This window comes from Neolamprologus multifasciatus, chromosome 8, assembly GCF_963576455.1.
Source record: "Neolamprologus multifasciatus chromosome 8, fNeoMul1.2, whole genome shotgun sequence".
In the NCBI taxonomy this organism is placed as follows: Eukaryota; Metazoa; Chordata; class Actinopteri; order Cichliformes; family Cichlidae; genus Neolamprologus; species Neolamprologus multifasciatus.
This window is the reverse complement of record NC_140446.1, coordinates 77,028-100,779: the sequence shown is the minus strand read 5'-3', so window position 1 is coordinate 100,779 and position 23,752 is coordinate 77,028. Positions and strand designations below refer to the sequence as shown.

General features: G+C 40.4%; 2 protein-coding genes, 1 long non-coding RNA gene and 1 pseudogene across 3 annotated transcripts in view; 3 read left to right on the top strand and 1 right to left on the bottom strand.

The window, feature by feature from the left end:
* LOC146512000 (uncharacterized) overlaps nucleotides 1-23,752 on the top strand; it is a 192,860-nt gene that overhangs the window by 94,145 nt on the left and 74,963 nt on the right. The gene's annotated exons all lie outside the window — the stretch shown is intronic.
* Nucleotides 1,547-4,780, top strand: LOC146512009 (hydroxycarboxylic acid receptor 2-like). Its single transcript, XM_085171133.1, has 3 exons — nucleotides 1,547-1,648; nucleotides 2,388-2,965; nucleotides 3,882-4,780. The coding sequence occupies exons 2-3, from the start codon at nucleotides 2,573-2,575 to the stop codon at nucleotides 4,566-4,568; spliced, it is 1,080 nt and encodes a 359-aa protein (XP_085027259.1). The 5' UTR covers nucleotides 1,547-1,648; nucleotides 2,388-2,572; the 3' UTR covers nucleotides 4,569-4,780.
* LOC146512008 (neoverrucotoxin subunit alpha-like) lies at nucleotides 6,999-13,161 on the bottom strand. The gene is made up of 3 exons (XM_085171123.1): nucleotides 12,697-13,161; nucleotides 10,756-12,192; nucleotides 6,999-8,541 (listed from the first exon to the last, which is right to left on the bottom strand). The coding sequence occupies exons 1-3, from the start codon at nucleotides 12,731-12,733 to the stop codon at nucleotides 7,994-7,996; spliced, it is 2,022 nt and encodes a 673-aa protein (XP_085027249.1). The 5' UTR covers nucleotides 12,734-13,161; the 3' UTR covers nucleotides 6,999-7,993.
* Nucleotides 14,449-15,232, top strand: LOC146512007 (uncharacterized; annotated as a pseudogene).

Below are 23,752 nucleotides of genomic sequence, written 5' to 3'. Positions count from 1 at the left end.
CCTTAGACTAACAAAGTGGACGAAACGACAAATACACCAGAGAACTGAGAACGCTGGGACCCTGGACCATGACAAGTTGGAAAAAAACTGAAACCGAAATCCAGATTTGTCTTTTGAGTGAAGTCTTATCAGTGGGAACATTAAACCATTAGGATATTCTCATTTATAAAGGATCTTCAGCAGATCTTAGATATAAATTTATAAGGATCCTTTACAAGGATCTTGTTTCTCTGAGTCTGTTTAAACTTAATGCTTAATATTTGAAACACTCAAAGATCTGCATGCAAATGTGTTGTTTGTTGAATTATTTGTTGACACTGTTGAACTTTTTATTTACATTTTTGTGATCAATGATGTTTCATAATTTATAAATTTAGTTTTTTTCCGGTCACCTTGTAAATACGATTTTAAATCTCAGTGGGTCTTTCCTGGTTAAATAAATAATAATTAATTATGACGTGCTTAAGTTTCAGATTTGTTATGAACTCTTTAACGTCCAGCGTCTTTGTTTTCACTGAGACTGAAAGCTTGGAGTCATTTTTAATGCTGCTCTTTACAGGCGAGTTCATTGAGACAGAAAAAGACACGAGTGTTTTAGAGCTTCACCATCTTTCCTTTATGATTTTACAGCTTTATTATCAGTTTCTGTTTGAGCAGCAGCTGAGTCGTCTTTTATTTTCAGCTAAACTCTGAATCTTATTATTATTATTAATCTCTGGTGCTGGTGAGTTTGTAGTTCCTTCTTTAATGTAATAAGAAATATTTCCAGTTCTGAGCTGTCAGGGTTCATCTCTAAAGTTTAGCTGATATTTATCAAACACTCATCTGTGTGAGTCACAGGAAGTGTAAAGCAGGAGAAAACAGTCTTAGAAACTCCACACCTCTGTGGATCCGGCCAACCCACAGCTCAACAGAAACACCGAGATTTCGACACTTCCTCATTCTTCATCGTGTTTGTCCCCACAGAAGGAAACAAGTTTCACCCTCAGGTCGTCAGCAATGACGCATCAAAGACATTGGCCGGCGAGAATATCAGTAAATGTGACGACCTCTGACCCAGATACTTGCGAGCTAAAACCACAGAGGGCTGTTCGTTACCTGGTTCCATGGTAACCAAGCAAACTATTAACAAACCTGGACTGTTTATGAGCGCAGATTTACGGGTCAAGGAAGTGCTCAAGGTCTTAAACGCTGGTAAAGCTCCCGTATAAACAAAGCTTTTTAATATATATCTAACTTTATAAGAACATCATGAGGTCAGAATCATGGAAAGCAGCTCTGGTGGAGTCTCAGAGAATAATAAACAGCAGTAAAGCAGTGAAAAGCAGAACAGGCTGTAAAGTTTTCAGTAACTTGGACGCCTGGAAAGGATTCCCTGTAAAATCTAAATATTTGTATAACCAGGTAAATGCTGGTGCATAAGTATGTCATGTTACTGGTAGCACTCTGGGCTGAGTAGTTTTCCTCGGCCCCTCAGTTTGTGAAATGTGTTGTGAAATGTTTTTGACTCTGACTTCGTTCACACTCTGTACCAGCCTCTGTGGGGCAACGGGCTGACGAGGAAGATCCTCCCGCGGGAGACATAAATACCCGACAAAGATCATTCCTCCTCGGACACTTTATGAATGAACGTCTCGCGTCGGGACTGGTGAGTACTGGATTCATCTAATCTCCTCTGATTCTCTGGATCAGATGTGGAAACATCCACAGGCCTGTTTAATCCGCGTGTGCTGACATATATTCTCAGTGTAAACTCCTTAAAAGTGCCACATGTAAACTAAAAATAAATAACCTTCCATGCATGTTTTTAAAAATGTTTATTTTTCCTGGAACAGCTGTGATGCTATGATAGAGCTATCTGTGTTTATTGTAATTTAATAACTGAATCCTGTAGCTGGGAACTTCAGGCCATTAAAACTTCATGTTGATTGAATATTATATGGCACAATAACACACACACTTTGTTAAATCATAATCAGAATACTTTATTAATCCTTAAGGAAACTGTGTGGGTTACAGTTGCTCCAAGACAGTAATGGTAACAGACTCAGCTATTTAAATAATATGTTACATTGTTTACAAATTTAATAAATTGCACTAAAATAAACAAATCAGTCAATTATAAATATCAAGAATATTGACAAGAATATCACAGACGTGAGAATGTATTTGATTGACATTTGACTCTAACTTGTGAACTTTGTCATTTGTTGTTTCACTGTAAAAGAAATTATTTTGACTTAATTAAACATTTTTTAGGTCTTTCTTCTGTTTGTTTAATATTGTTTAATTATATTTTGGATCCCAGCATGTCCAGGACTTGTGAAAGAGTGGAAGTGATTCATGTCATCTTTGATAAAAATCTAAATTCTGCTGTTTTAAAACAGAAAAAAAGGAAGAACGTGAAAAGAGGAAACTTCAAATTTCAAGAGTTTGGAAACTTTCCAAGGTGTGGTCACACAGACTTTCCCCCTCGCTCAGATTTAACCACCAAACCCACAGATATTTTTAACAGTCAAACTTAAGAATAATCCTCAATAAACTTCAAGGATTTTCTGCCCGAGTCACCAAAATGACCTCAGAGCCAAACTTCACCACCGCCTCAAACCTCACCACCCCCACTGCCGATGATGGCTGCCCACCTGTCGGTATTGGGCTGGAAGGTAAGATCATGCCACCCGTCCTCGTCATCGACGTCATTCTGGGGCTGCTGGGAAACCTGGTCGCTCTGTGGATCTTCTGCTTCAAACTGAAGGCGTGGAACCCCAACAGCCTCTTCCTCTTCAACCTGGTTATCGCAGACTTCCTCGCTCTAGTGAGTCTACCTCTGAGGATCGACGCTTTGCTCAGGAGTCACTGGGTGTTTGGAGACGGCATGTGTCGGATCAACCTCTTCCTGATGTTTTCCAACCGCTCGGCGAGCATCGCACTCATGACCGTGGTGGCAATTTATCGCTACTTTAAGGTAAGAGAGTCCTCGTGGTGATGGAGTTGTAAAAATGCTTAACAAAGTTTTTTGTTGCACCTCGTTGGGCCACATTCCTGGTGAAGAGAACAAACCTCTGACTGCATTTCTAATATTTTTGAATCACGGAGTCCCAACACGGGAAACTCGTGTGCTGCAGGTCTGTTAAAGTGATACAGGTTGTTTTTATTGATGGGGCTCCAAACAGGGAAAAGTTGGTAGTAATAGCTTGATGTAAATAGCTTGATGACATAACTGGGTAAAACTAAAGGTAAGCCAACATGGGTAAACAGCTGGTATGGTTAGGTAGCGGTATAAAGAGTAGCCCATTCAGCTAAATTAATGGATAAATAGCTGTAATCATATTCTACAAGTCATTTATAAATGAAGCTGAAGGAAGGAAGACTGAAACTGTTTTAGGAAGTTAGGAACTTTACCTGATTGAGATCTTTGAATCCATCCATCACCTGACACTATGACATGAAAACTGGTTTCCTGTTTACAAATGGTCCAATAACGCTGCAGGAACAATGATGATTGGCCAATCAGTGCCAGGCGCACAATTAATTTCACCATCAAACATTTTCAAGATTCAAAAGATGATTTAAACAGAAACTGCTGCTTTAGTTTTGGCACTATCCAGACATACCGAAAACAGGAACATGTTTTGATGTTCTTCTGCCCCTAAAACCCAGGAAAAACCCATCAGGTGACGGTGCAGGGTGTGCCAAAATAACTTCAGGTGTGGGTCTACCAACTGGCGAGAGAAATGTTGAGCTAGTTTGTAATTTAGTCCCAAATCTCATCCCAAACTAGATGATGTAGAACAGAAACAACAGTTCCTACTTGTTTATCCAGATAATTGTATTCAGGTGGAAGTTTCAGAACCAGTATCATCAGTGCTGTTTTCTTCCAGGTGGTCCATCCTCACCACCGCTTCAACCGCATGACCAAGCGACAGGCGGTGTTCGTGTCGCTGTTTGTCTGGCTGCTGGTCATCACGCCCCGGGTTCCTATGCTGGCTTACAACCACATCAAGGGCAGCGGCAACACAACCCAGTGCTTCTTTTTCACGTCTTACAAAGAGGCGTCGCGAGCCATCATCATCCTGGTGGCCATGCATCGCATCCTCACCGTGCTGGAGTTCATCTTCCCGATGGCCATGCTGCTGTTCTGCTCCATCCGGATCTCCAGCTTCCTGAAGGAACGACGTATGGGCAAACCCGACAAAGTGCGCAAGGCGATGCGAGTGTGCATCGCCATCGTCGCAGTATTCATGGTATGCTTTCTGCCCACCACGGTGACAACCATCGGAGTGTGGATCATCCGCTCGTACCGCCCGTGGGACTGCACCAGCTTCTACAGATTCACCCAGCTCAGCATCGTGTCTCTGGGCTTAAACTTCCTGAACTCGGCCCTGGATCCCATCATCTACATCTTCTCCAGCTCCATGTTCAGGAAGGCCCTGGTGGGTGCGCTGCCCTGTGCACTGCGCTGTGGGCAGGACGCCGAGGACAACAAGACGTCTTCTTCGGGAACTCAGTCGACCACCCAGGAGGAGATGAAATGCATGAGGACTGATAGAGGAAGCGAGGCGAAATAGTAAACTGCTCCGTGCTAATAAAGACTAAACCAAGAAGTGAAACCTTTTCCCTGTTCTGATTTCCTTTATTTTTGTATAATTTTGCATAAAGTTGCATCTTTGGCTTGTTTTATGATGAATCTGAAAATCTGTCGCATAACCGTGTAAACATATTCAGTCAAGTTTGAAATATTTTTCCTGTTGAACTCTTTAAATGTTTTATGCCTTGTCTTTTGTTTTTTATATTTTTTTATTTTGATTAAAAAAATTATATGAAAAACAGAAATAAAAAAACATCCAGCAGAGGCTCCAGCAGTGAGCCAGTCCCCATAGAGTACCATGCTAAACTGCAGCAGAAGAAAATATGTTTACAGCCTGATACTGAAACTGTTTTGGTCTCTGTGCATAAGTCAGCTTAAAATGTTTCTATAATTTACCAGTTTAAATTGAATTAAAGGTATATTCAGTAAATTTCTTTTAGGTATTTTAAAAAATACACTATATCGGATATCGGCAGATATCCAAATTTATGATATCGGTATCGGAAATAAAAAAGTGGTATCGTGCCATCTCTAATAACAAATAACTCTTATGCTGTATTAAAAGCCAGTAAATAAAAATGTGTTTTAAGATAAGATTTAAAAAGATTGACAGTGGGAGCCTGTCTGATGTGTAGGGGTAAATTATTCCACAGCTTAGGCGCTACGACTGCACATGCTCGATCACCTCTATGAACCAGCCTCGACCTAGGTATGGCTAAAAGCAAAAGATCGCTTGATCTAAGAGAGCTAAGAAATGAGGGTACATGAAATAAATGCATTCAAATTATTTGTTTAGTTTTTTCTTAACTTTATTGGAATTAAACAAATTTACATGGAAAATTTGTGGTGCAAATCAAATGTCTGAATATCAATCAAACTATCAACACAGACCATTTATTTTGGAATGATATATGAAAAGTCAGCCACAACAATATAAACTTCTTCAAATATACAACAACGGAATAAATGTCTTCTAATTCATCATCTGATCAAGCGCTAAAAAGAAAACATCAGACAAATTATTTTAACTTCCACTCATTCTAATCTCAGGAAGAAAAAAATGAAATAAAAATCTGAATCCCATCAAATCATCACCAAGAAAAAAAAAGCTTGAATTAACAAATCATGAACTATTTAAAGGCTTTAATCAGGATTAAACTGCAGGATCAGTGAAAGAATAAATGACAAAAAGAGAAAAGGATCACTTCAATCAATCTGAGGCTCAAACAACGCAACACAAAAGCTGCTTCATGCAGGAAACCATGGAAATCTGCAGGTGAGGCCTTAATCTCCTACGACCTGGCATCCACATATGTGGACATCACATTTTGGGTTGTCTAGACCAGAATACTATATATGGCTCTACAAGGGCCTGATATCCACTTACTAGGACATTATAGTGCCACTGTTCTATCGAAGTTTTAAACAAAGGTCCTCTAGTGATGTTCGATTCGTGAACGAATCGTTCAATACTCGAGAATCACTTTACTGACTCGTGAATCATGATTCACAAGCGCAACTGACTCACTGACTCATCCCTGTTGCTGTTAGCAAACTAATTCCATTAGTAGAAATATATCTAGCTTATAATTAAAATTGTGGGGAAAAACAACAACAGCCAGTTTCTTAACAAAAACATTCCTGCTCTGAACTGGAAGAAAAAACCCTGAGTAGAAGCTCACATCAAGACAATAGCTCCTCGGTTTGTGACAAAGTGGAGGAGCAGTTGCAATGCTCTCCATTTGTCCCATATGTGTTGACCTTTTTTTGCACACTGTACACATTATTCTGTTTCTATTTATTTGCTATGATTTGCTATTTGTCAAGTAACATTGCTTCACTCACTAGCCCGGGTTTGTTTGTGTAAGCGTTCTGTTGCTGGCAAATCAAACATTCTGCAAATTAAGACAAATACTAAGTTATGTTTCTTTATATTTTATTATGTTTCAGATTAAGTCATTTATTCATACTTACTTTGTCTTTTCAGTCCTCATAAGGGTCAGGTGTGGGGAAACGCCCGCCGGCATTTCCTCATTTTAAAGTCCTGATGATGTCACACATGACATCAGCAAGTCAAACCAAGTGGAGGGGTTTCTTTGTCCATAGAGATGCTTCCTTTTGTTTGTGTTAAGGTTTAAAGGGATTTGTTGAATGTTTTTCCTTTCGTTAATACTGCCATTTAGTTGTGTAAATGTGCATATTAGAAGTGTGTAGAGGTTTTGTGTTTTTGGATAATCTGTGTAGAGTTTTAGATCCCTCAGTTGAGTGAGTGGTACTGGCTGGGCAATTGGAGGGAAATTGATGCCTATTTAAAGCCAGTCTCTACCAGATGCAGCAGAGAGTAGAGGTGAGCTGTGTCACCAGATCCATGTTATGTTGAGATTTGTTAATAGAGTTTATTTGGGGAGGAAGTTTTGTTAAGTTACATTAAATTAAGTTCACTGTAAATAAATTGCTCACCTTGGAAACCTGAAATGTCTGCATAGTCTGCTTCCCTACCACCTTCCTTGACGTTCGAGTCTGACTACTTCACACGGTTCACAGTAGCATCTCTCAGCTAACATGCTAACAGCACATTTGAGTTACTCACCCCCTCCCTTGCTGTGCTGAATCATAGCATAAGCGAATCACTCAGGAAGCCCCTCCCTCCTGGCTCACTGTCACTTCACAGCTACTTCTTGGTTGGCAACCAATGTTAAGGCACTTTACCGCCCCCTGGCTCACAGCTCAGTGGACATTTAGATGAGAAAATATATATTTGACACAATTAAGGAAAATACCAATAAAATAAAATACAAATAAATAAATGTTCCCTTTAGAATTTTTTTGCTCTAGAGAAAATAGTTGTTTTATTTTACAATCATTCATCTAAGCAGTAGGATTTACATTAAAAGAGAAACAAATTATGTTTGAGTGAAAATATACATTTTTGCACTCTCTGGTCAACTGACTCAGTGACTCAAATGACTCAAGAAACCTGATTCACTTTGGTGAGTGACTCATTAAAACTTGATTCAGTTAAAAGAATCGAATTTACCATCACTAATGCCCTCATATGTAGATCTCACTTTTCTCAGAAACAAAAATCAGGTAAAACAAAAAAGGTAATTTTTTTTTTTTTTGTTTTTTTGTTACATTCATCAGGTCCCAAATAGGAAAGAGGAATTAAAAATGCATGCAAAATGAAAGAGTTCGGGTCTTCGGAGGTTAATGTGGGGCCCCATTTATGTGAACACAAATCCAAATATGTCTAGCAAAAACAATCAAGATGCTCTAAGTGTCTGTTAGCTGTGATCATACAGGCTGATTGATTGTTATAAATTAAATAACTAAATGTTACCAACATGATGGCACATTTATACAGCTCTGGTGTCAAAAGCTGAACTGAATTATGTGGCATCAAGTTTACAGACAGAGCAACACGGAGCTGTTTTTGCTGCAGACCTTGAAGGCTGGAACAACAGGCTCAGAGAATTTGGTCCTGAAGGTGTGAATGTGACACAGTTTATTAAATGAGACTGTGTAGTAGGACAGAGTCCCTGCAGGCCAATCCAGAAACACTCCCAGTCTGGGGCAGCCAGAAGGTGGAAGTGGGTGATTAGTGGTCATACTATCATGCTCTGCATAGTAAGTTGGGTCTGGGTCCCATTTAAAGCCCAAAGACCAGGAGATGTTATTCCACCCGAACCCAGTCAGTCTACCTTTTCCCTTTCTCTCTAATTTTCTGTAGCAAACAGCAGCAGCAGCATCTGCACCTTTATTCATATTCAGTTCTACCTCCCAGTAATGGCGCCCAGTCAGAGCCTCTCTGCACAGAATGTGAGGATAACATTCAAATCTCTCCGGATGGTCAGGATACGACTGCCACTCTCCGTTTGTCACCTTCTTGTTTCCTTCAGACAGGATGAGGTTGTTGTTTACTGTGTTTGGATCCACGGTGAGACCACAGGCATCTGATGGAAATAACGAGACCTGATCAAATTCACTCAATTCATTAATTCATCCATCCATCCATCCATCCATCCATTTGCTTCCGCTTATCCTTTTCAGGGTCGCTGGGGGTGCTGGAGCCTATCCCAGCTGTCATAGGGCGAGAGGCGGGGTACATCTTGGACAGGTCGCCAGTCTGTCGCAGGGCCAACACACAGGGACAGACAACCATTCACACCCACATTCACTCCTGCACTCACACCTATGGGCAATTTGGATTAATCAATTGACCTATACCCACAAGCTGCATGTCTTTGGACGGTGGGAGGAAGCCGGAGTACCCGGAGGGAACCCACGCAAACACGGGGAGAACATGCAAACTCCACACAGAAAGACCCCGGCCTGATGGTGGAATTGAACTCAGGACCTTCTTGCTGTGCGGCAACAGTGCTAACCACCGTGCCACCGTGCTGCAATTCATTCATTCATTCAATTATTTGTGATGATGTCACTGACTGAATCTGTCCACTGTAGATCTGCAGTCTGTTTTTAACACATCAGATCTCTGTCCTCAAACCTCAGCTTGTCTGAGTTTGATTGTGATGATGGATTTTAACTGCATGTTTCTCTGATTCTGTGTTTCACACTGTGCTGCCTTTGAGACCTGATCAGAATCACAGTTCAGCCTAAACACCAAAAGGCTTCATTAACAGAAAGTTACTGTTGTCAATAAATGCAACAACATGTTTAGGAACCTAAACCAATCAGACTGATCCACTGACAGCACTGCTTTAATAGTTCCTGTCCTGAAATCCATTAATTTGGTGGCATGGGAGGATGCTGGACAGGCCTGGATAAACGTACAGTGAGGGTGTGCTGGGAATGCCTAGCAGAGGCCCTAGTCCGCGAGATCTTCAATGCACTTCTCCAGCAGAGCTTCAATAGCATTCTGAGGGAGACTGGGGACATTTAGTTCGAATGGACCATGTTCAACTTCTCCATTATCGAAGCCGCTGCCCTGAGCTGTGGACACAAGGTGGTTGGTGCCTGTCATGGTGGTAACCTCTGAGCACAATGGTGGACACCAAAGGGGAAGGGAGCCAGAGGGTGTGATTCTACTACAGGTGACCCACAATCTTCAGCCTCCCTGGGAAAGTCTATGCCAGGGTGCTGGAAAGGAGAGTCCCTCTGCTAGTCGAACCTCAGATGCAGGAGGAACAATGAGGTTTTCATCCTGGTCATGGAACACTGGACCAGTTCTTTATCCTTTCAAGGATACTTGAGGGTGGATGGAAGTTTGCCCAACCAGACTACATGGGTTTTGTGGACTTGGAGAAAGCATTCAACTGTGTCCCTTGGGGTGTCCTGTTGGGGGTGCTCCGGGAGTATGGAGTGTCTTGCCCATTGCTATGGGCCATTCAGTCCTTATACAACTGTTGCAAGAGCTTGGGCCGCATAGCAATAAGTCTGACTCGTTCCTGGTGGGTGATGGGCTCCGCCAGGGCTGCCCTTTCTCACAGTTTCTGTTCATAATTTTTATGGACTTTATGGACAAGTTCTTACCCAGGTGGAGGAGTTTAAGTATAGTTGTTCATGAGTAACAGGAGAAGGGAGCTCAACAGATCGACAGACAGATTGTTGCTGCGGTTGCAGTGATGCAGACACTGTACAGGTCTGTTGTGGCGAAGAGGGAGCTGAGTGTAAAAGCGAAGCTCTCAATTTACTGGTCGATCTACGTCCCCATCCACACCTATGATCCCAAGCTGTGGGTAGTGACCGAAAGAATGAGATTGAGGATACAAGCGGCAGAAATGGGCTTCCTCTGAAGGGTGGCTGGCCTCTCCATTAGAGATAGGGTGAGAAGTTTGGCCAGTAGAGCTGCTCCCCCACATCGAAAGGAGCCAGTTGAGGCGGTTTGGGCATCTGACAAGGATGCCTCCTGGGCGCCTCCTGCGTGAGGTGTTCTCCCACCAGGAGGAGGCCCTGGGGCAAACCCAGGACACGCTGGAGAGAATATATCTCTCAGCTGGCCTGTGAACGCCTTGGTGTTCCCCCAGACAAGCTGGAGGAGGTGACTGGGGGGAGGGAGGTCTGGGCTTGTCTGCTTAGGCTGCTGCCCCCGCAACCCGGCCCCAGATAAGCAGAAGAAGATGGATGGATGGATCAATGGGAATAATTTCACTTTAAACAGTTCAGATAATTTTAAGATGAAAGAGTATTATTTTGTTAGTACTTACACCAGATCAGATCTCTTCTGTCCGTCACCTTTTCCACATCAGGTCCTGAGAAATCATCAGTGACCAGGTTTGTGTTCCTGTAGTGGTAGATACTTCCTCCTTTGTATTTGTCATTTTGAATGGCTGTTATAAACAGTCTGCTGCAGTTTTTCACCACTTCTGCCTTTTCTGTCATCTGCTTTATCACTTCATCAGAGAAGTACCATTGGTCCTGGGCAGGTGGAGTGTTACCATCAGTACCTTCCCGTTCCTTTTTCTCCAAGTAGTCAGACATGTTCTGCAGATATGGGTCAGTGGATTTCAGGGAGGTGAAAACAAAGCAGAGAACTTCCTCTACTCCTGGTTTAAACACCTCTCTGTCCAGCTCAGACTGATCTGAGATGATCTTTGTTCCCTCCATCATGTCTACAAAGTACCTGATGATGGTGACTTCTCTTTCTTCATCTTTGATCCACTTGGTTAATCTCTCCTGACTGAACGGTAACTTGTCTCTGTCATCAAACACGTTCACTAATTCCTGCTCATTTTTCTCACCTGCCCTGATGGAGGGAAGTTTCTCTGCCATTGTTTCCTGGAGTGAAGATCTGAAATACTGACAGAGCTTCTTGAATCTGCTCAACTTTTCTTGTATCTGTGGAAAGCTTCTCACCACTCTGTCCTCCAGCAGATCATTGCATCTTATGTCGAGGTTATGAAGCTCCTGTAAGGTATCTTCAGCTTTACTAATAAATCCACTGTTTATCATGTAAGCAGCTTTTGAATGTAATTTCTTCAGAGGCATCAGTGTGACCTTCAGTGGAACACAGTTTTCTCTGTTTTCTCCCAGTAGTTTTGGAAGTTGGATGTATGTCTTCACTGCATCTTCAAATGTTACAGGGTTGCTTTCAAGGATGAAGTCTCCATAGAACTTGCAGGTGAATTTATCAGTCACAGCTTTTTCTTCATCACTCAGCTTGATGTCAACTTTCCCGTCAACATTAAATGAGGTGATCTTTTTTATTAGGATAGCTTGTATGCTATCCTGGATTACCTGAATGCTGCTATCATCTAACTTCTCACTGTCAAATACAAAGAAAGCATTTGCTCCATAAAGGATTCCTGTGACTACATGTGTCGCCAAACCTTTCACATTTTTTGCTTCTTGAGAGTTTTTGGTTTCATCAGGAGTCAACATCAGCTGTTTGAATTTAGTGGTAGCTTTGTAATGAAGTGTGACTCGACACTGATGATGTGATTTCTTCCTATCATTCAGATACTTGGCTGATCCTCCAACTTCAATGAGTCCACCCAGGAAACTGGCCTTCAGAGAACCATTAACATCCAGCAGTGACGACTTTTTTTCAATGGAATCCGTTGCATTGATGTGAAATTCACTGCTGTGCTGATTATGCTCCACTGGCTTCTTCTGCAGAGTTTTATTATTCCACAGTGTGACACCTTTAAGACACGAAATCCACAAAATGGAAAAAAGTCTTTAGAAAGTTTAGAAACGAAATAGATTAAAAGTGTATTTGAAATGTACTAAAAAATGTAAAACTCAATTTCAAAACAGTTTTAGTGAAACTGTAACACTCATAAAGCTCTAGAGAGTTAGAAATCTCATGGTTTTTACTCTGCAAAAAACATGCTTCAAAGTTTTTATTCTGTTAATGTTTTTTGAGACAGAATCTATTCTGTTCTTTCAGAGATTTCCAAATGAATTAATCTTAAGGTTGTCTGTTCTTTAAAGGGTTTTTTTTTGCTCACCCTTTTCATTTAAACTATTATTTTCTTCATACAGTATTTCCATTAAATGGTCATCAATATTTCATTGCTGATATGATAAATATTTCTTTGATGCATCTACTTACCCTATAAGTAGATAGGTCATTTAAGAAACAAATTAGTGTAGGTTTTTGCTGGCCATACCGCTGATTGCTTGAACAACAAATCACATTTTACCTGGGATGAGTTTCCCTCTCCGGGCATCATAGAGCATCCCTAAACTGAAAGGTTGACCCAGAGCAGCCACCTCCAAAACAGATGATGCTCCTACATGAATAAAAACATGTGGTCATAATTACAATGTGACCACTCAGCTTCTTTCATGTGATCAAACATGTGATCAAACCCACTTTGAACACAGTCTGTATATAAAACGTGGATGTGAAATTATGTTGTTTGTAGGCTTTTGTTTGTAGGCCTTTAACCCTCTAAAGCCTAACCTATGACTGATGTCTGTTTTGTGATGTTCGCTGGGTGCCCCGCCTGGGGGACTCTGTTGTCCTACTGGGAGACTTCAGTGCTCAAGTGGGCAATGGCAGTGAGACCTGGATGGGTATGATGGTGAGGAACGGCCTCCTGGATCTGAACCGAGCGATGTTTTGTCATTAGACTTCTGTGCAAACCACCGTTTGACCACCATGTTCGAACATAAGAGTGTCCATAAGTGCACGTGGCCCTAGGACACTCGAGGCTGCAGCTTGATGATCAATTTTGTAATCGTATCACCAGACCCAAGGCCATATGTTTTGGACACTCGGGTAAAGAGATGGGCTAAGCTGTCAACTGATCACCACCTGGTGAAACCATGGGTCAGTTCTCTGTACTCCCTGTCGTCCCCATCAGTGATGAGGCCGACTATTGGCAAGTGGTCAGAGAACTCCTGCAGGAAGCACTGGGTGGAGTTGTGAGAGAAGTCTGCAGTGTAGATGGTGAAGAGGAAGGGTGCCTGAGCCGTTCCCTTGTGGGGGCCCCGTACTGCAGACGACCCTGTCCGACACACAGCCCTGAGTTCTCACATACTGTGGTCGGTCAGTGAGGTAGTCCAGAATCCATGTAGTGAGGTGATGCTCCACTCCAGAGTTCTCCAGCTTGTCCTTCAGGACTGTGGGAAGAATGGTGTTGAAGGCACTGGAGAAATCAAAGAACATGATTCTCACAGTGCTCCCAGCCTCTCCAGGTGAGAGAGGGAACGATGTAGGAGGTGAATGACGGCATCATCCGCTCCAATGCCAGGCTGGTAAACAAACTGAAGTGGGTCCAGTGATGAGCTCACCAGGCGCCGAAGCTAAGCCAGGACCAGCCGCTCCAGGGTCTTCATCAGGTGGGATGTCAGAGCCACCGGCCTGTAGCTGTTGAAGTCCTTAGGGGGTGAAGTCTTTGGCACTGGTACAACACAGGAGGTTTTCCAGAGCTGTGGGACTCTCTCCAGCCTCAGGCTTACTGTTTAAATTTTTTTTTCATAATTATTTATTCTGTAATATGTTGCATACAACATGCTTTTCATTTTAAATAAATGTTCTTAATTCCAAACTAGTCCCTGGTTTTTGTTTTTGTTTTTGTTAAATTATAGGACTAAAGCTGTTACCTGTAAATTTAAATCGTGTTTTTATTAAGTACTCGGTATCGGTATCGGCGAGTACTGAAATGCAAGTACTCGTACTCGTACTCGTACTCGTTTCCAAAAAAGTGGTACCGGTGCATCCCTAGTCTGAATCATTTAAGCCAGATCATCAACAAGACTGTCAACTAATACTGACTAAAGAATGGACCTAACATCAGCCACCTCCGCTACATGGATGAGGATTGCAGTGAATGCTAGGAGTGAAAGGGCGAGGAGTAAGCTGAGAATGTACGCTAAGTGATAGAAAGGAGGTTGAGGACTAGTGAGTGTCAGAACCACTTTCCAGAATGCAACAACAAAGAGGGACAGAAAAGCAGTCAGTTCGCCTCACGCAGGGCAACACATCTCTGTCACATAGAGTAGATCAGGTTGTTGATCGTGGCCTGTGGAATGTGGGTCCACTCCTCTTCAATAGTTGTGTGAAGTTGCTGATTATTGGCAGGAACTGGAACACGCTGTCCCATACACCCATCCAGAGCATCCCAAACATGCTCATTGGGTGACATGTCTGGTGAGTATGCTGGCCATGCAAGAACTGGGATGTTTTCAGCTTCCAGGAATTGCCTACAGATCCTTGCAATATGGGGCCGTGCGTTATCATGCTGCAACATGAGGTGATGGTCGTGCATGAATGGCTTAACAATGGGCCTCAGGATCTCGTCACAGTACGGTAAAATGCCATCAAGAAAATACACCTGTGTTCGTTGTCCATAGCATACGCCTGCTCATGCCAGAATCCCACCGCCACCATGGGCCACTCGATCCACAACGCTGACATCAGCAAACCACTCACGCACACGACGCCACACACGCTGTCTGCTATCTGCCCTAAACAGTGAAAACTCATCTGTGAACAGAATGCCTCTCCAACGTGCCAAATCGATGTGAGTGTTTGCCCGCTCAAGTCGGTTATGATGATGACCCTGATGAGGACGACGAGCATGCAGATGAGCTTCCCTGAGACGGTTTCTGGCAGTTTGTGCAGAAATTCTTTGGTTATGCAAACCAATTGTTGCTGCAGATGTCCGGGTGGCTGATACATATCCCCATTCTGAATTTTCACAACAGGCTCATTACTTTTGGTTTAATGCATTTGAGGGAAATTGTTAGTCACTCAACATATTCATATTCAAATTCTAGACATCAAATCAATTTAAACCTAAATGGCAGGAAAAATAACACATAAAACAAAATCCTGATTGTCTATCCATTTCCAGGGTTTATAACACACAATGAGATTTAAGAAGCAAAAAAAGCCCAACAAAAAACAATTTATACAGCATTTATAGTGCAATAATCAGGGATTAAATGGGCAAAAACTGTAATTTTTGAGCAGATGCCCATAACTTGTACAATATTCCAGCTTAAAGCTAGTGCTACAAAAGAGAAGCAAGCATAAAGGAAGTAACTTTTTTTAAAGTTACAGATAATTTTAAATTCAACAAACATTTCAAAACATTTCTCAACAAATATCAGCAAACAATCTGTTCAAAACAAAACAATTTGTGTTCAGATTGCTGCACTGTGTGTCTGCTAGCTAAACGAACAGCTAGTGTGTTTCACAGGGAGAAAAAAGAATGAGCGAGAACTTCACAGATGGAGAAAGATAAGAAAGACAGAACAGAGAAATGTTAAAGTTAAGGACTGCTCAGTGACATTTGATAAACCCCAAATTTAAAGCTTAAATATTAGGTCCTCATTCTTTTTAGAGTTTGTCAGACACTGGATCTGTACAAGATGTGAAGTTATTTTTTTTCATATTGTGATACATCCTACAAAAGAGATTGAACTATATTAACTATATACAATGTTCTTCAAACGTTGTATAAAAAGGGAGCTTATGGCATGTTGCACCAGTACGTTTGGAGTACTGGACTGGTGCAGAGCAGCTGTGGGGCTCATGGTCAGTGTTAGGTTACATAAAGGGTATCAGACATGGAAATGAACCATGATAGCCAAAGATAATTAGGTTTGGAGGCAGTCAGTGGCCTACAATGGACGCAATGACCTTTTTTCTTTAAAAAAGAAGTGTTTTTTCTCTGCTTGTGTTTTACAAATAAGATATTTAAGTTTTGTCAGTTCATTCAGTTTTTAAAAATGATGTTTATATTTCATTGTATTATTATTTTATTATAAATAAAACATGAGGTTTACTTAGCTTTCAAAAAAAAAAAATAGCTGGTGGAAATGTCCCTGAAAAAACTTCTTTTAACTACATTTCAGAGTCGGCATTTCTTTTACCATTACTTGAGTAAAAAATGATAAATAAGTACTAAAACGTTTAACATAATATTTTTTAAATGTCTTTACTTTCGGCACCTTGGGAGAATTTCATCTTCCACAATTGGCACTTACAGTAGGTCAGGGCAATTTATCTCATAAAAAATCAGTGTCGTGTATATATCATAAATAATATTTTAATATTTGTCATCTGTCATATTTTAAAGAGACAATGTAAGTAATATTTAAATGTAATGAGAGTGGATTGCATTCACTTTTTTGTAATCCAATTATGCATGTCTTGGTTACATCAAATATATTACAATCAACCAGGCCTACATTTCAATTCAGTTTCAGCTACAGTTTATATTTATTTAGGACTCAGTCACAATTATCAAAAAGCACTTTATATTGTAAAGTAAAGTTTTAATATAACTTAAATTATTAAGTTTTAGACTCACCTTTTCCTCCGCTTGGATTCTGTGTCTTACCCATGTCTGACAGAGATCCTGAGATGGAGATCCTGGTTTGGGTCCCATTTGAACCTCTTGCTTGTTACTTTTTCTTTCACTTACTGGTTTTGTTTACGTACAAAAAAGGGTTCAGAGTAACCCTGTACAGTGTAAAAGTTAGGAATGGCTGACTCATCTCCCCAAAACCAAATAACCTTCCCCTGAATCACATCTTCTGTTACCGAGCCTCCCCAATGGGAATAATAATGGCCTGCTCTAAAGCCTTAGCTCATTACTGCAGTGCACGAGCCATTCATTTCTTTGTGTAATCACAACTATAGCTGAAACACTTGTACTTGCAAAACTTTGTAGCCTTGAACAAGTCATTTTGGACTATGGTGACTGGAGGTCTTAACCACATTAAAGTTTCATGTTGAATTGAAATGGTGCAAACTGGCTTCCACTTTTGAGTAAGCTGCCAACGTGGTAGAAACTGAAATTCAGGAAAACACAGACATGATTCATTTCCCTGTTTGCCAGCCACTGTGAAAGGTTGTTGCACATATACTGTTAACAGATTAATTGTTCCAATTTAGAACTGAAGCATTAATTAATGGTACAATGTTTTTAACAGTCTTATAGGAATGGGAATGGGAATGAAAAGACTGAAGAAATTATTATATAGTATGGTTTCATTTTTGGTCAGCTCTCTTAATACTACGCTTCAGAGTACTCTAGCTTTGTTAAAGTAGTGAGTTTGCTGAGAAAATTTACTTTAAATTGGGCTGGCAGTTCTGGCAAAAAATTAAGCCATAACCAATGCTTGTTTTCGCAAAGAGGGTTTGAGAGTTTTTTTGGCCAGCTCACAATTTCAGATGATTTTTCAGGTTGACTTTTCACACTAAAAAAGTGATCAGCAATGCTGCTTTACCAGGTGTAACAATTAAGTTAATTAAGTAACATGCAGGCATCCATGAAAACGCAATTTATTACATTTAAGGGAGTTACAAGTTAGCAGGAAGTTAGCTCGCTAGTTTCTACCTAAAGATAATATACCATATATGTATATATATATATATATACAGCTCTGCAATTACTTCCAACATAAACGAAGACAGAAAACTAAACAGCAGTGACGTTTTTAGGGTTACTGAAGTTGGGTTATGTTAGCATAGCATAGCATAAACACAACAGGAGCAGGAGAACAACTGAGATAATCCATCCACAATACGAGGTTAGTCATTCCTATACTGCAACAACATGGGAATAGAGCAGCTGCAAGACGCTTTCAGCATTAATGAATCAATGGTACAGAAGTGGAGGAAGCAAGAAGAATGAGTTGAGTAAAGTTTGACTTATCTGACTGTTTTGTTTGGTGCTCCTTATGGTCCAAAAAATACGGTATATGAGGAGAACAAAAACTCTCTCAACTCGGATCTTTGAGAGAAAACAATACTAAGTAAAAGACAAAAAAGTAAGAAAAAAGTTTAAAGTATGGTTGATGCAAGTGCATGTTTTCCCACCAATGTTATTCCTGTTTGTGCTTTAAATGGAAGAGTAGTAGAGTGAGTAGTCACTCAATCTTAACCTCCTAAGACCCGAACTCTTCCACTGCATGCAATTTTTATATCTCCTTGATAGTTGGGCTGATTGGGACCTGAAGAATGTAAAAACAAAGAATTACCAGATTTTTTTCTTTTTTACCTAATTTTTGTTTCTAAGAAAAATGAGCTCCACATATGAGGATATTTGGTTAAATTTAGATAGAACAGAAGCAGTGTAATGTCCTCATGAGTGCATATCAGGCCCTTGTAAAGCAAAATTGAGTATTTTGGTCTAAATAACCCAAAATGTGATGTCCACATATGTGGATGCCAGGTCCTAGGAGGTTAAGGCTGGTCAATTGATCCTTGGTTCCTCCATACTGCATGCCAAACTGTGCCCCGAGTTTCCCTCAATGCATCCATTGAACTCTGGATGTTAGAAAGCGCTTAGCATGGCTTAAAGTGCTGTATAAATGTGTGTTTGATTCGATGAATGAAACATGAGAAAGTGCTTTGATTCCTCAACACCATTCCAGTCCAGTGGACACCAGTCCAGTCTCTAGGAACAGCCAAGCTTGTCATACAGCAAACCACATATGGAAAGCTTTCTGATATGCTTTAGGAGCTGAAGTGAGTCTGTCGTATAGCTACCATCCTCAGATAACAGACAAACAGACTACTGGCCTTTAAACATTTGAATCCTCTTTCAATTACCAGCCACCACTGATTCCCGATTTCAAGGAATCAGTGGTGGCTGAATCCTGCTTTATCTTTCTATTTTTACATACTTTAGTGCCATTTTTGGGAGCATTTCAAGTTGCTATCCATCAATACAACTGTTATAGCCCAAATTTTAATAATACGTATGCATTAAGTCCATAGTAACTATATAAATTGCAAAAAAGTGCAATAAACTACAAAAAAAAAGAAAAGAAAATTGTTGTAGTTTTTTATACATATACTTCTAGTTAGAGAAATTTAAGAGGTTTAACCCCTTAAAACTGTAAATACAAAAAAGTTGCACAAAATAGTTTCCCACCACAGGAAATTTATTTTGAGTATCTTCATAGTTTTATTTTTGAGACACACCAATTTTTATATACTTCAGGAAAAACGAAAATAAATATTATAACGCAAATTTGCAAAAAAAACCCAACAAAAAACAAAAACAGCATGTGGATCAAAATAAACTTTTTCCAGCAGTGCAATTTGAGTTCTAAGCATCCCAGAATCTGTACAGAAAAGCCTAAAGTCAAACGTGACTTTTAAAAACGCCAGTATAGGCTTATAAGGCCCTAAAAAAAAAAACATTTTCTGTGAAAATGGCGTTGCTTCCAGTTTCTGGCAGGTAATGGCGTACATGCGATAGTTCGTGCTGACGTCTATTCCAACGTAGGAAGTGTTATGAACAGCTAATCTTAGGTTAAGAGTGGTTGAAGTATCTAGTTGTGTAATCTCACCATTCTTTTCCATTGTGTCCTGTGTTTGAGTCCTCAGTGTAAACACTGACAACATTAGATTGAATTCGTAACTACAGTACACCATGTATAAACAAACTGAATTCTGTGATTAGCTCTGTTCATTTCACTGTCCATTCTGATCGTTAATATAAGTAAAGCATAAGATCAGAATTGAAAAAAAAATATGTTCAGAGTTGCTCTGGGAACTTCCTTAAATCACTCTTAAGCTATGAGTCCCTTTTGAGGTTGAGTCACAAGCTCCTTCTAACAAGGGCCCTGAGGTCTTGGTACTTCACTGACATTTTACTCAAAGTCACCACAGTTTCGTGTTGCTCTCATTCCTCTAACATCATGGTATGCGGTTCTAGATTTTGCTGCAGTCAGCTGACAGTTGGTCATTTTACCAACTAAAAGAGGAAGTAAGACAACAGAGTAACCCTAACCCTACTCAGCATGTAACACGGATCTGTAAACTTGGGCAAAAAGATGCAGGACGTGCAATGAGTATGATTTAAAACCTGAAAGGAACTGGGAACCTAAAAATCGTGGTTCATGTTGTGAAAAACTCAGCAGTTGGTTCTGTCCAAACGCGTACTTCAGAATAGACTGTTTTGAATTTGCAATCCCCTCTACCATTTTTATAAGCCTTTTTTATAGCCACGTTAAATATGAACTCTAAATATCAAAGATAACCTTTAAATGTTTCAGTTAATGTTTTTACTGATGTCTAATTTTTGTATATTAACCAATGTTGTCTAAGGAGCTTTGCAAGAAAGCGACTGGACTTCTTTCTTGAAGACGTTTCACCTCTCATCCAAGAAGCTTCTTCAGTCCTAAACCACATTAATTAATGTTGTTTTATAAGGCACTGGCTGAACAGACAAAACAGAAACTCCCAAAGTTATCATTTTAACAACAACAACTATACTTAAATAATAAATGCAGTGTTGTGCTTGTCTGATGGAGCTCATTCATCTGTGGCAAATAGGGAAAGGATTCATGTTTGTAAAATTCCCTGGATTGTGTTTCCTTGAATTTCTTGAGTTTCTTCTGGCAATTCCACGTAGGCAGTTTAACCAAATATGAAAGCAGTTTGTATAATTTCAATCCAACATGAAACTATATTGTGGTTAAGACACCTTGTCATCATACACCAAAAAAATTTTCAGAGCTACAAGATTATTTTCAAGTACAAACGTTCCATCTGACTGTTATTACACCAAGAAATGAAGGTCATAAACACTGGTGACAATGAATTAAAACTGCAGAGTCTTACAGAGGTTTGTTTTTTGCAGGCCATTCTCATTCCCACTGGTGTGACTCAGTGACATACAAGTCCATTAGTACCTACTCAAATCATCTTGCGACGGTTACAAGGTTTTCCATTAGGTCATAGTACCTGGTACCAGCAATCCAAGTGATCGCTCCAAATGTTCAGAGATTGGCTGGTCAGTGGCGTCAATGATGAGTCATGATAGTGCCTCGTTCATGGAAATCAAAACCAACATTTCTGAAACCCAGCGACGTGGGAAATCACTAGAAAAACAAAGCCATGGTCCCTGAGTCTGATTAAAAGCCACGGCAGGTATATCATCGTGCTATGACGAGTCAATCGGAGTAAGTGCTAATGGAAAAGGGGCTAAGCTGTTATTTGGGGGCAGGTTATGGCATTGGTGATGTATGTGAGTGAGTGCTAAATGAAAGTAAAAAGAAACTGAATTCGAATGTAATGAGCACAGAACTGGATAGTAACATGTTTAATGTAATCACAGTTGCATTACTAGATTACAAAAGTAAGTATATTCCATTCTCTTCACATGTTAAAATATTAATTGATCACACCTGATTACTTATTTAACCCAGCCACAAGATAGTGTACTCCTAGTGTAGTCCTAGTCCCAAGCCTCGATAAATGAGGATTGGGATTGGGTCAGAAAGGGCGTCCAGTGCAAACATGCAGATCAGCACAAATGAGATCTCTATACTGGCGTGGTCGGGCCTGGATTATCAACGACTGCCTCCAGTGCTGTTTGTGAACAAGGTGCCAAAAGAAACTGAGAGGAATTATGAAGTAACTTGGATGAAGTGGTAGAGACAGTCCTCAGGCGGGAGAGAGTGGTGACTGACACAGACTTCAATGGACTTGAAGGAACAGAGGTGATGAGGTGGTGTTGGGTAGGTCTGGTGTTAAGGAGAGAAATGCAGAAGGACGCATGCTAGTGGATTTTGTCATTGAAATGGCTGTGGTGAAGAGGGAGGACAGCCTGTGACTTAAATACTGAATAATGTGACTCTTTTATGTCACAGTGTGGCATAAAAGGGTGGAGGAAGGTGCACACAAGTGTTTTGGGGCCTCTGCTGTTTTTATTGTATCTGCTTGGGCAGATTCTGTCAACCTTTAAGGGTCTCTTTTATCACTGCTATGGAGATGATATTCAGTTGTACACGTCATTTCATTTAAATGAAATGTCTAAACTCCACAGTTTGTTAAAGTGACTAGACAGTGTTAAATGGTGGTTGGGAGGCAGTTCAATTAAATCAAGACAAAACGGAAATAATGATCATTGCATCAGAAAAATGCATGTCTGGGAAAAAGGAGACACTTGGACCTCTTGGTTCTTTGGCAAAATCCTCTGTTAGGAATCTTGGCATAAATTGCAGGCAAGATGGTGCTTGTGTTTGACTGTACCTCTGCCTTTGTTCGTGTGTTTGTTTACATGTTGTGCAAGTGTTTTTGCTACAATTTTGTTTGGCATCATCACCATTCAGTTTTCTTTTCATGCATTGTTGGTGAACAAATCTGCTATGGATAATTTTCAGAGTCAACAAAATGTCTGTTCATTTCTCGGTGCACCTTGGATATCTGGACGAGGAGGTGGAACAGCTGTAATTTTAAAAAAGATATTCTTAAGCCAGATGATCTCTTTGAGCTGTCACAACTCAACACAGAGGGAAACAAGGGAATGGCACACAGGAGGGGGACACAGCTGAGCCTCATTAAAGAGACAGGGAGGAAGCAAAACAGAACACAATGACATAAGACACGGACCTTCAAAGTACAACAGGAAGCACCACAATTCACAAAGAGGAGACTAGACAAGGGGACACAGCTGACAGGCATAAAAGCAGCGCTAAAGAACTAAACAACTCCACAAGATATAACAGGAATTTAACCAAAACAAAAGATATTAATAATCAAAGCATAAACTATGGATTATCCGACTCAGAACCACGACACTAATTGAAACTATCAACAGCATTGTTTCTCCAACATTTCAATATGCTGTTTGTAAATATGGTGATGAATGTGCGATCCAAAATCTCCTCAAGTGCTTCCCCTTATGAAGATGTCCCCGTGTTTCTTGGGTCATTTACTTCTTTTTCTCCAATCACACTCAATGACTTAACTACAGTAACAAGTCAAATGAAATGCTCATCATGCTCCTTCGATATATTACCTCCCTCTGTCCTGTCTGGGACACCAGTATTGGCCCCACATTGCTATCCATCATCAACAGTTCACTGATACAAGGCTGTGTTGAATCTTATTTTAAACATGCAGAGGTAACTAGTCTATTGAAAAAACTGGATCTAGATCCTAGCTCTACTGGTAATAATCAGCCTATTTCAAAATTTCCATTTATAAGCAAATTATAAAGGGGGTGTCAAAAAATTGTAGAAAATCAGTTCAGGTCCTTACTATGCAGATTACAGATTTTTGACCCTTTTCAATATGGCTTTAAAAAGCAGGACTCCACTGAGACGGCTCTCTTAAGGGTCTATAATAATCTATTAACGTCTTCTGATGCAGGAAATTGTTCTGTGATCATTTTGCTTGATCTCAGCGCAGCCTGTTGACCATCAAATCGTACTCAACAGGTTGAAGTTTTTGACAGGTACAGTGGATGCAAAAGTATTGGGCCCCCTTGAACTTTC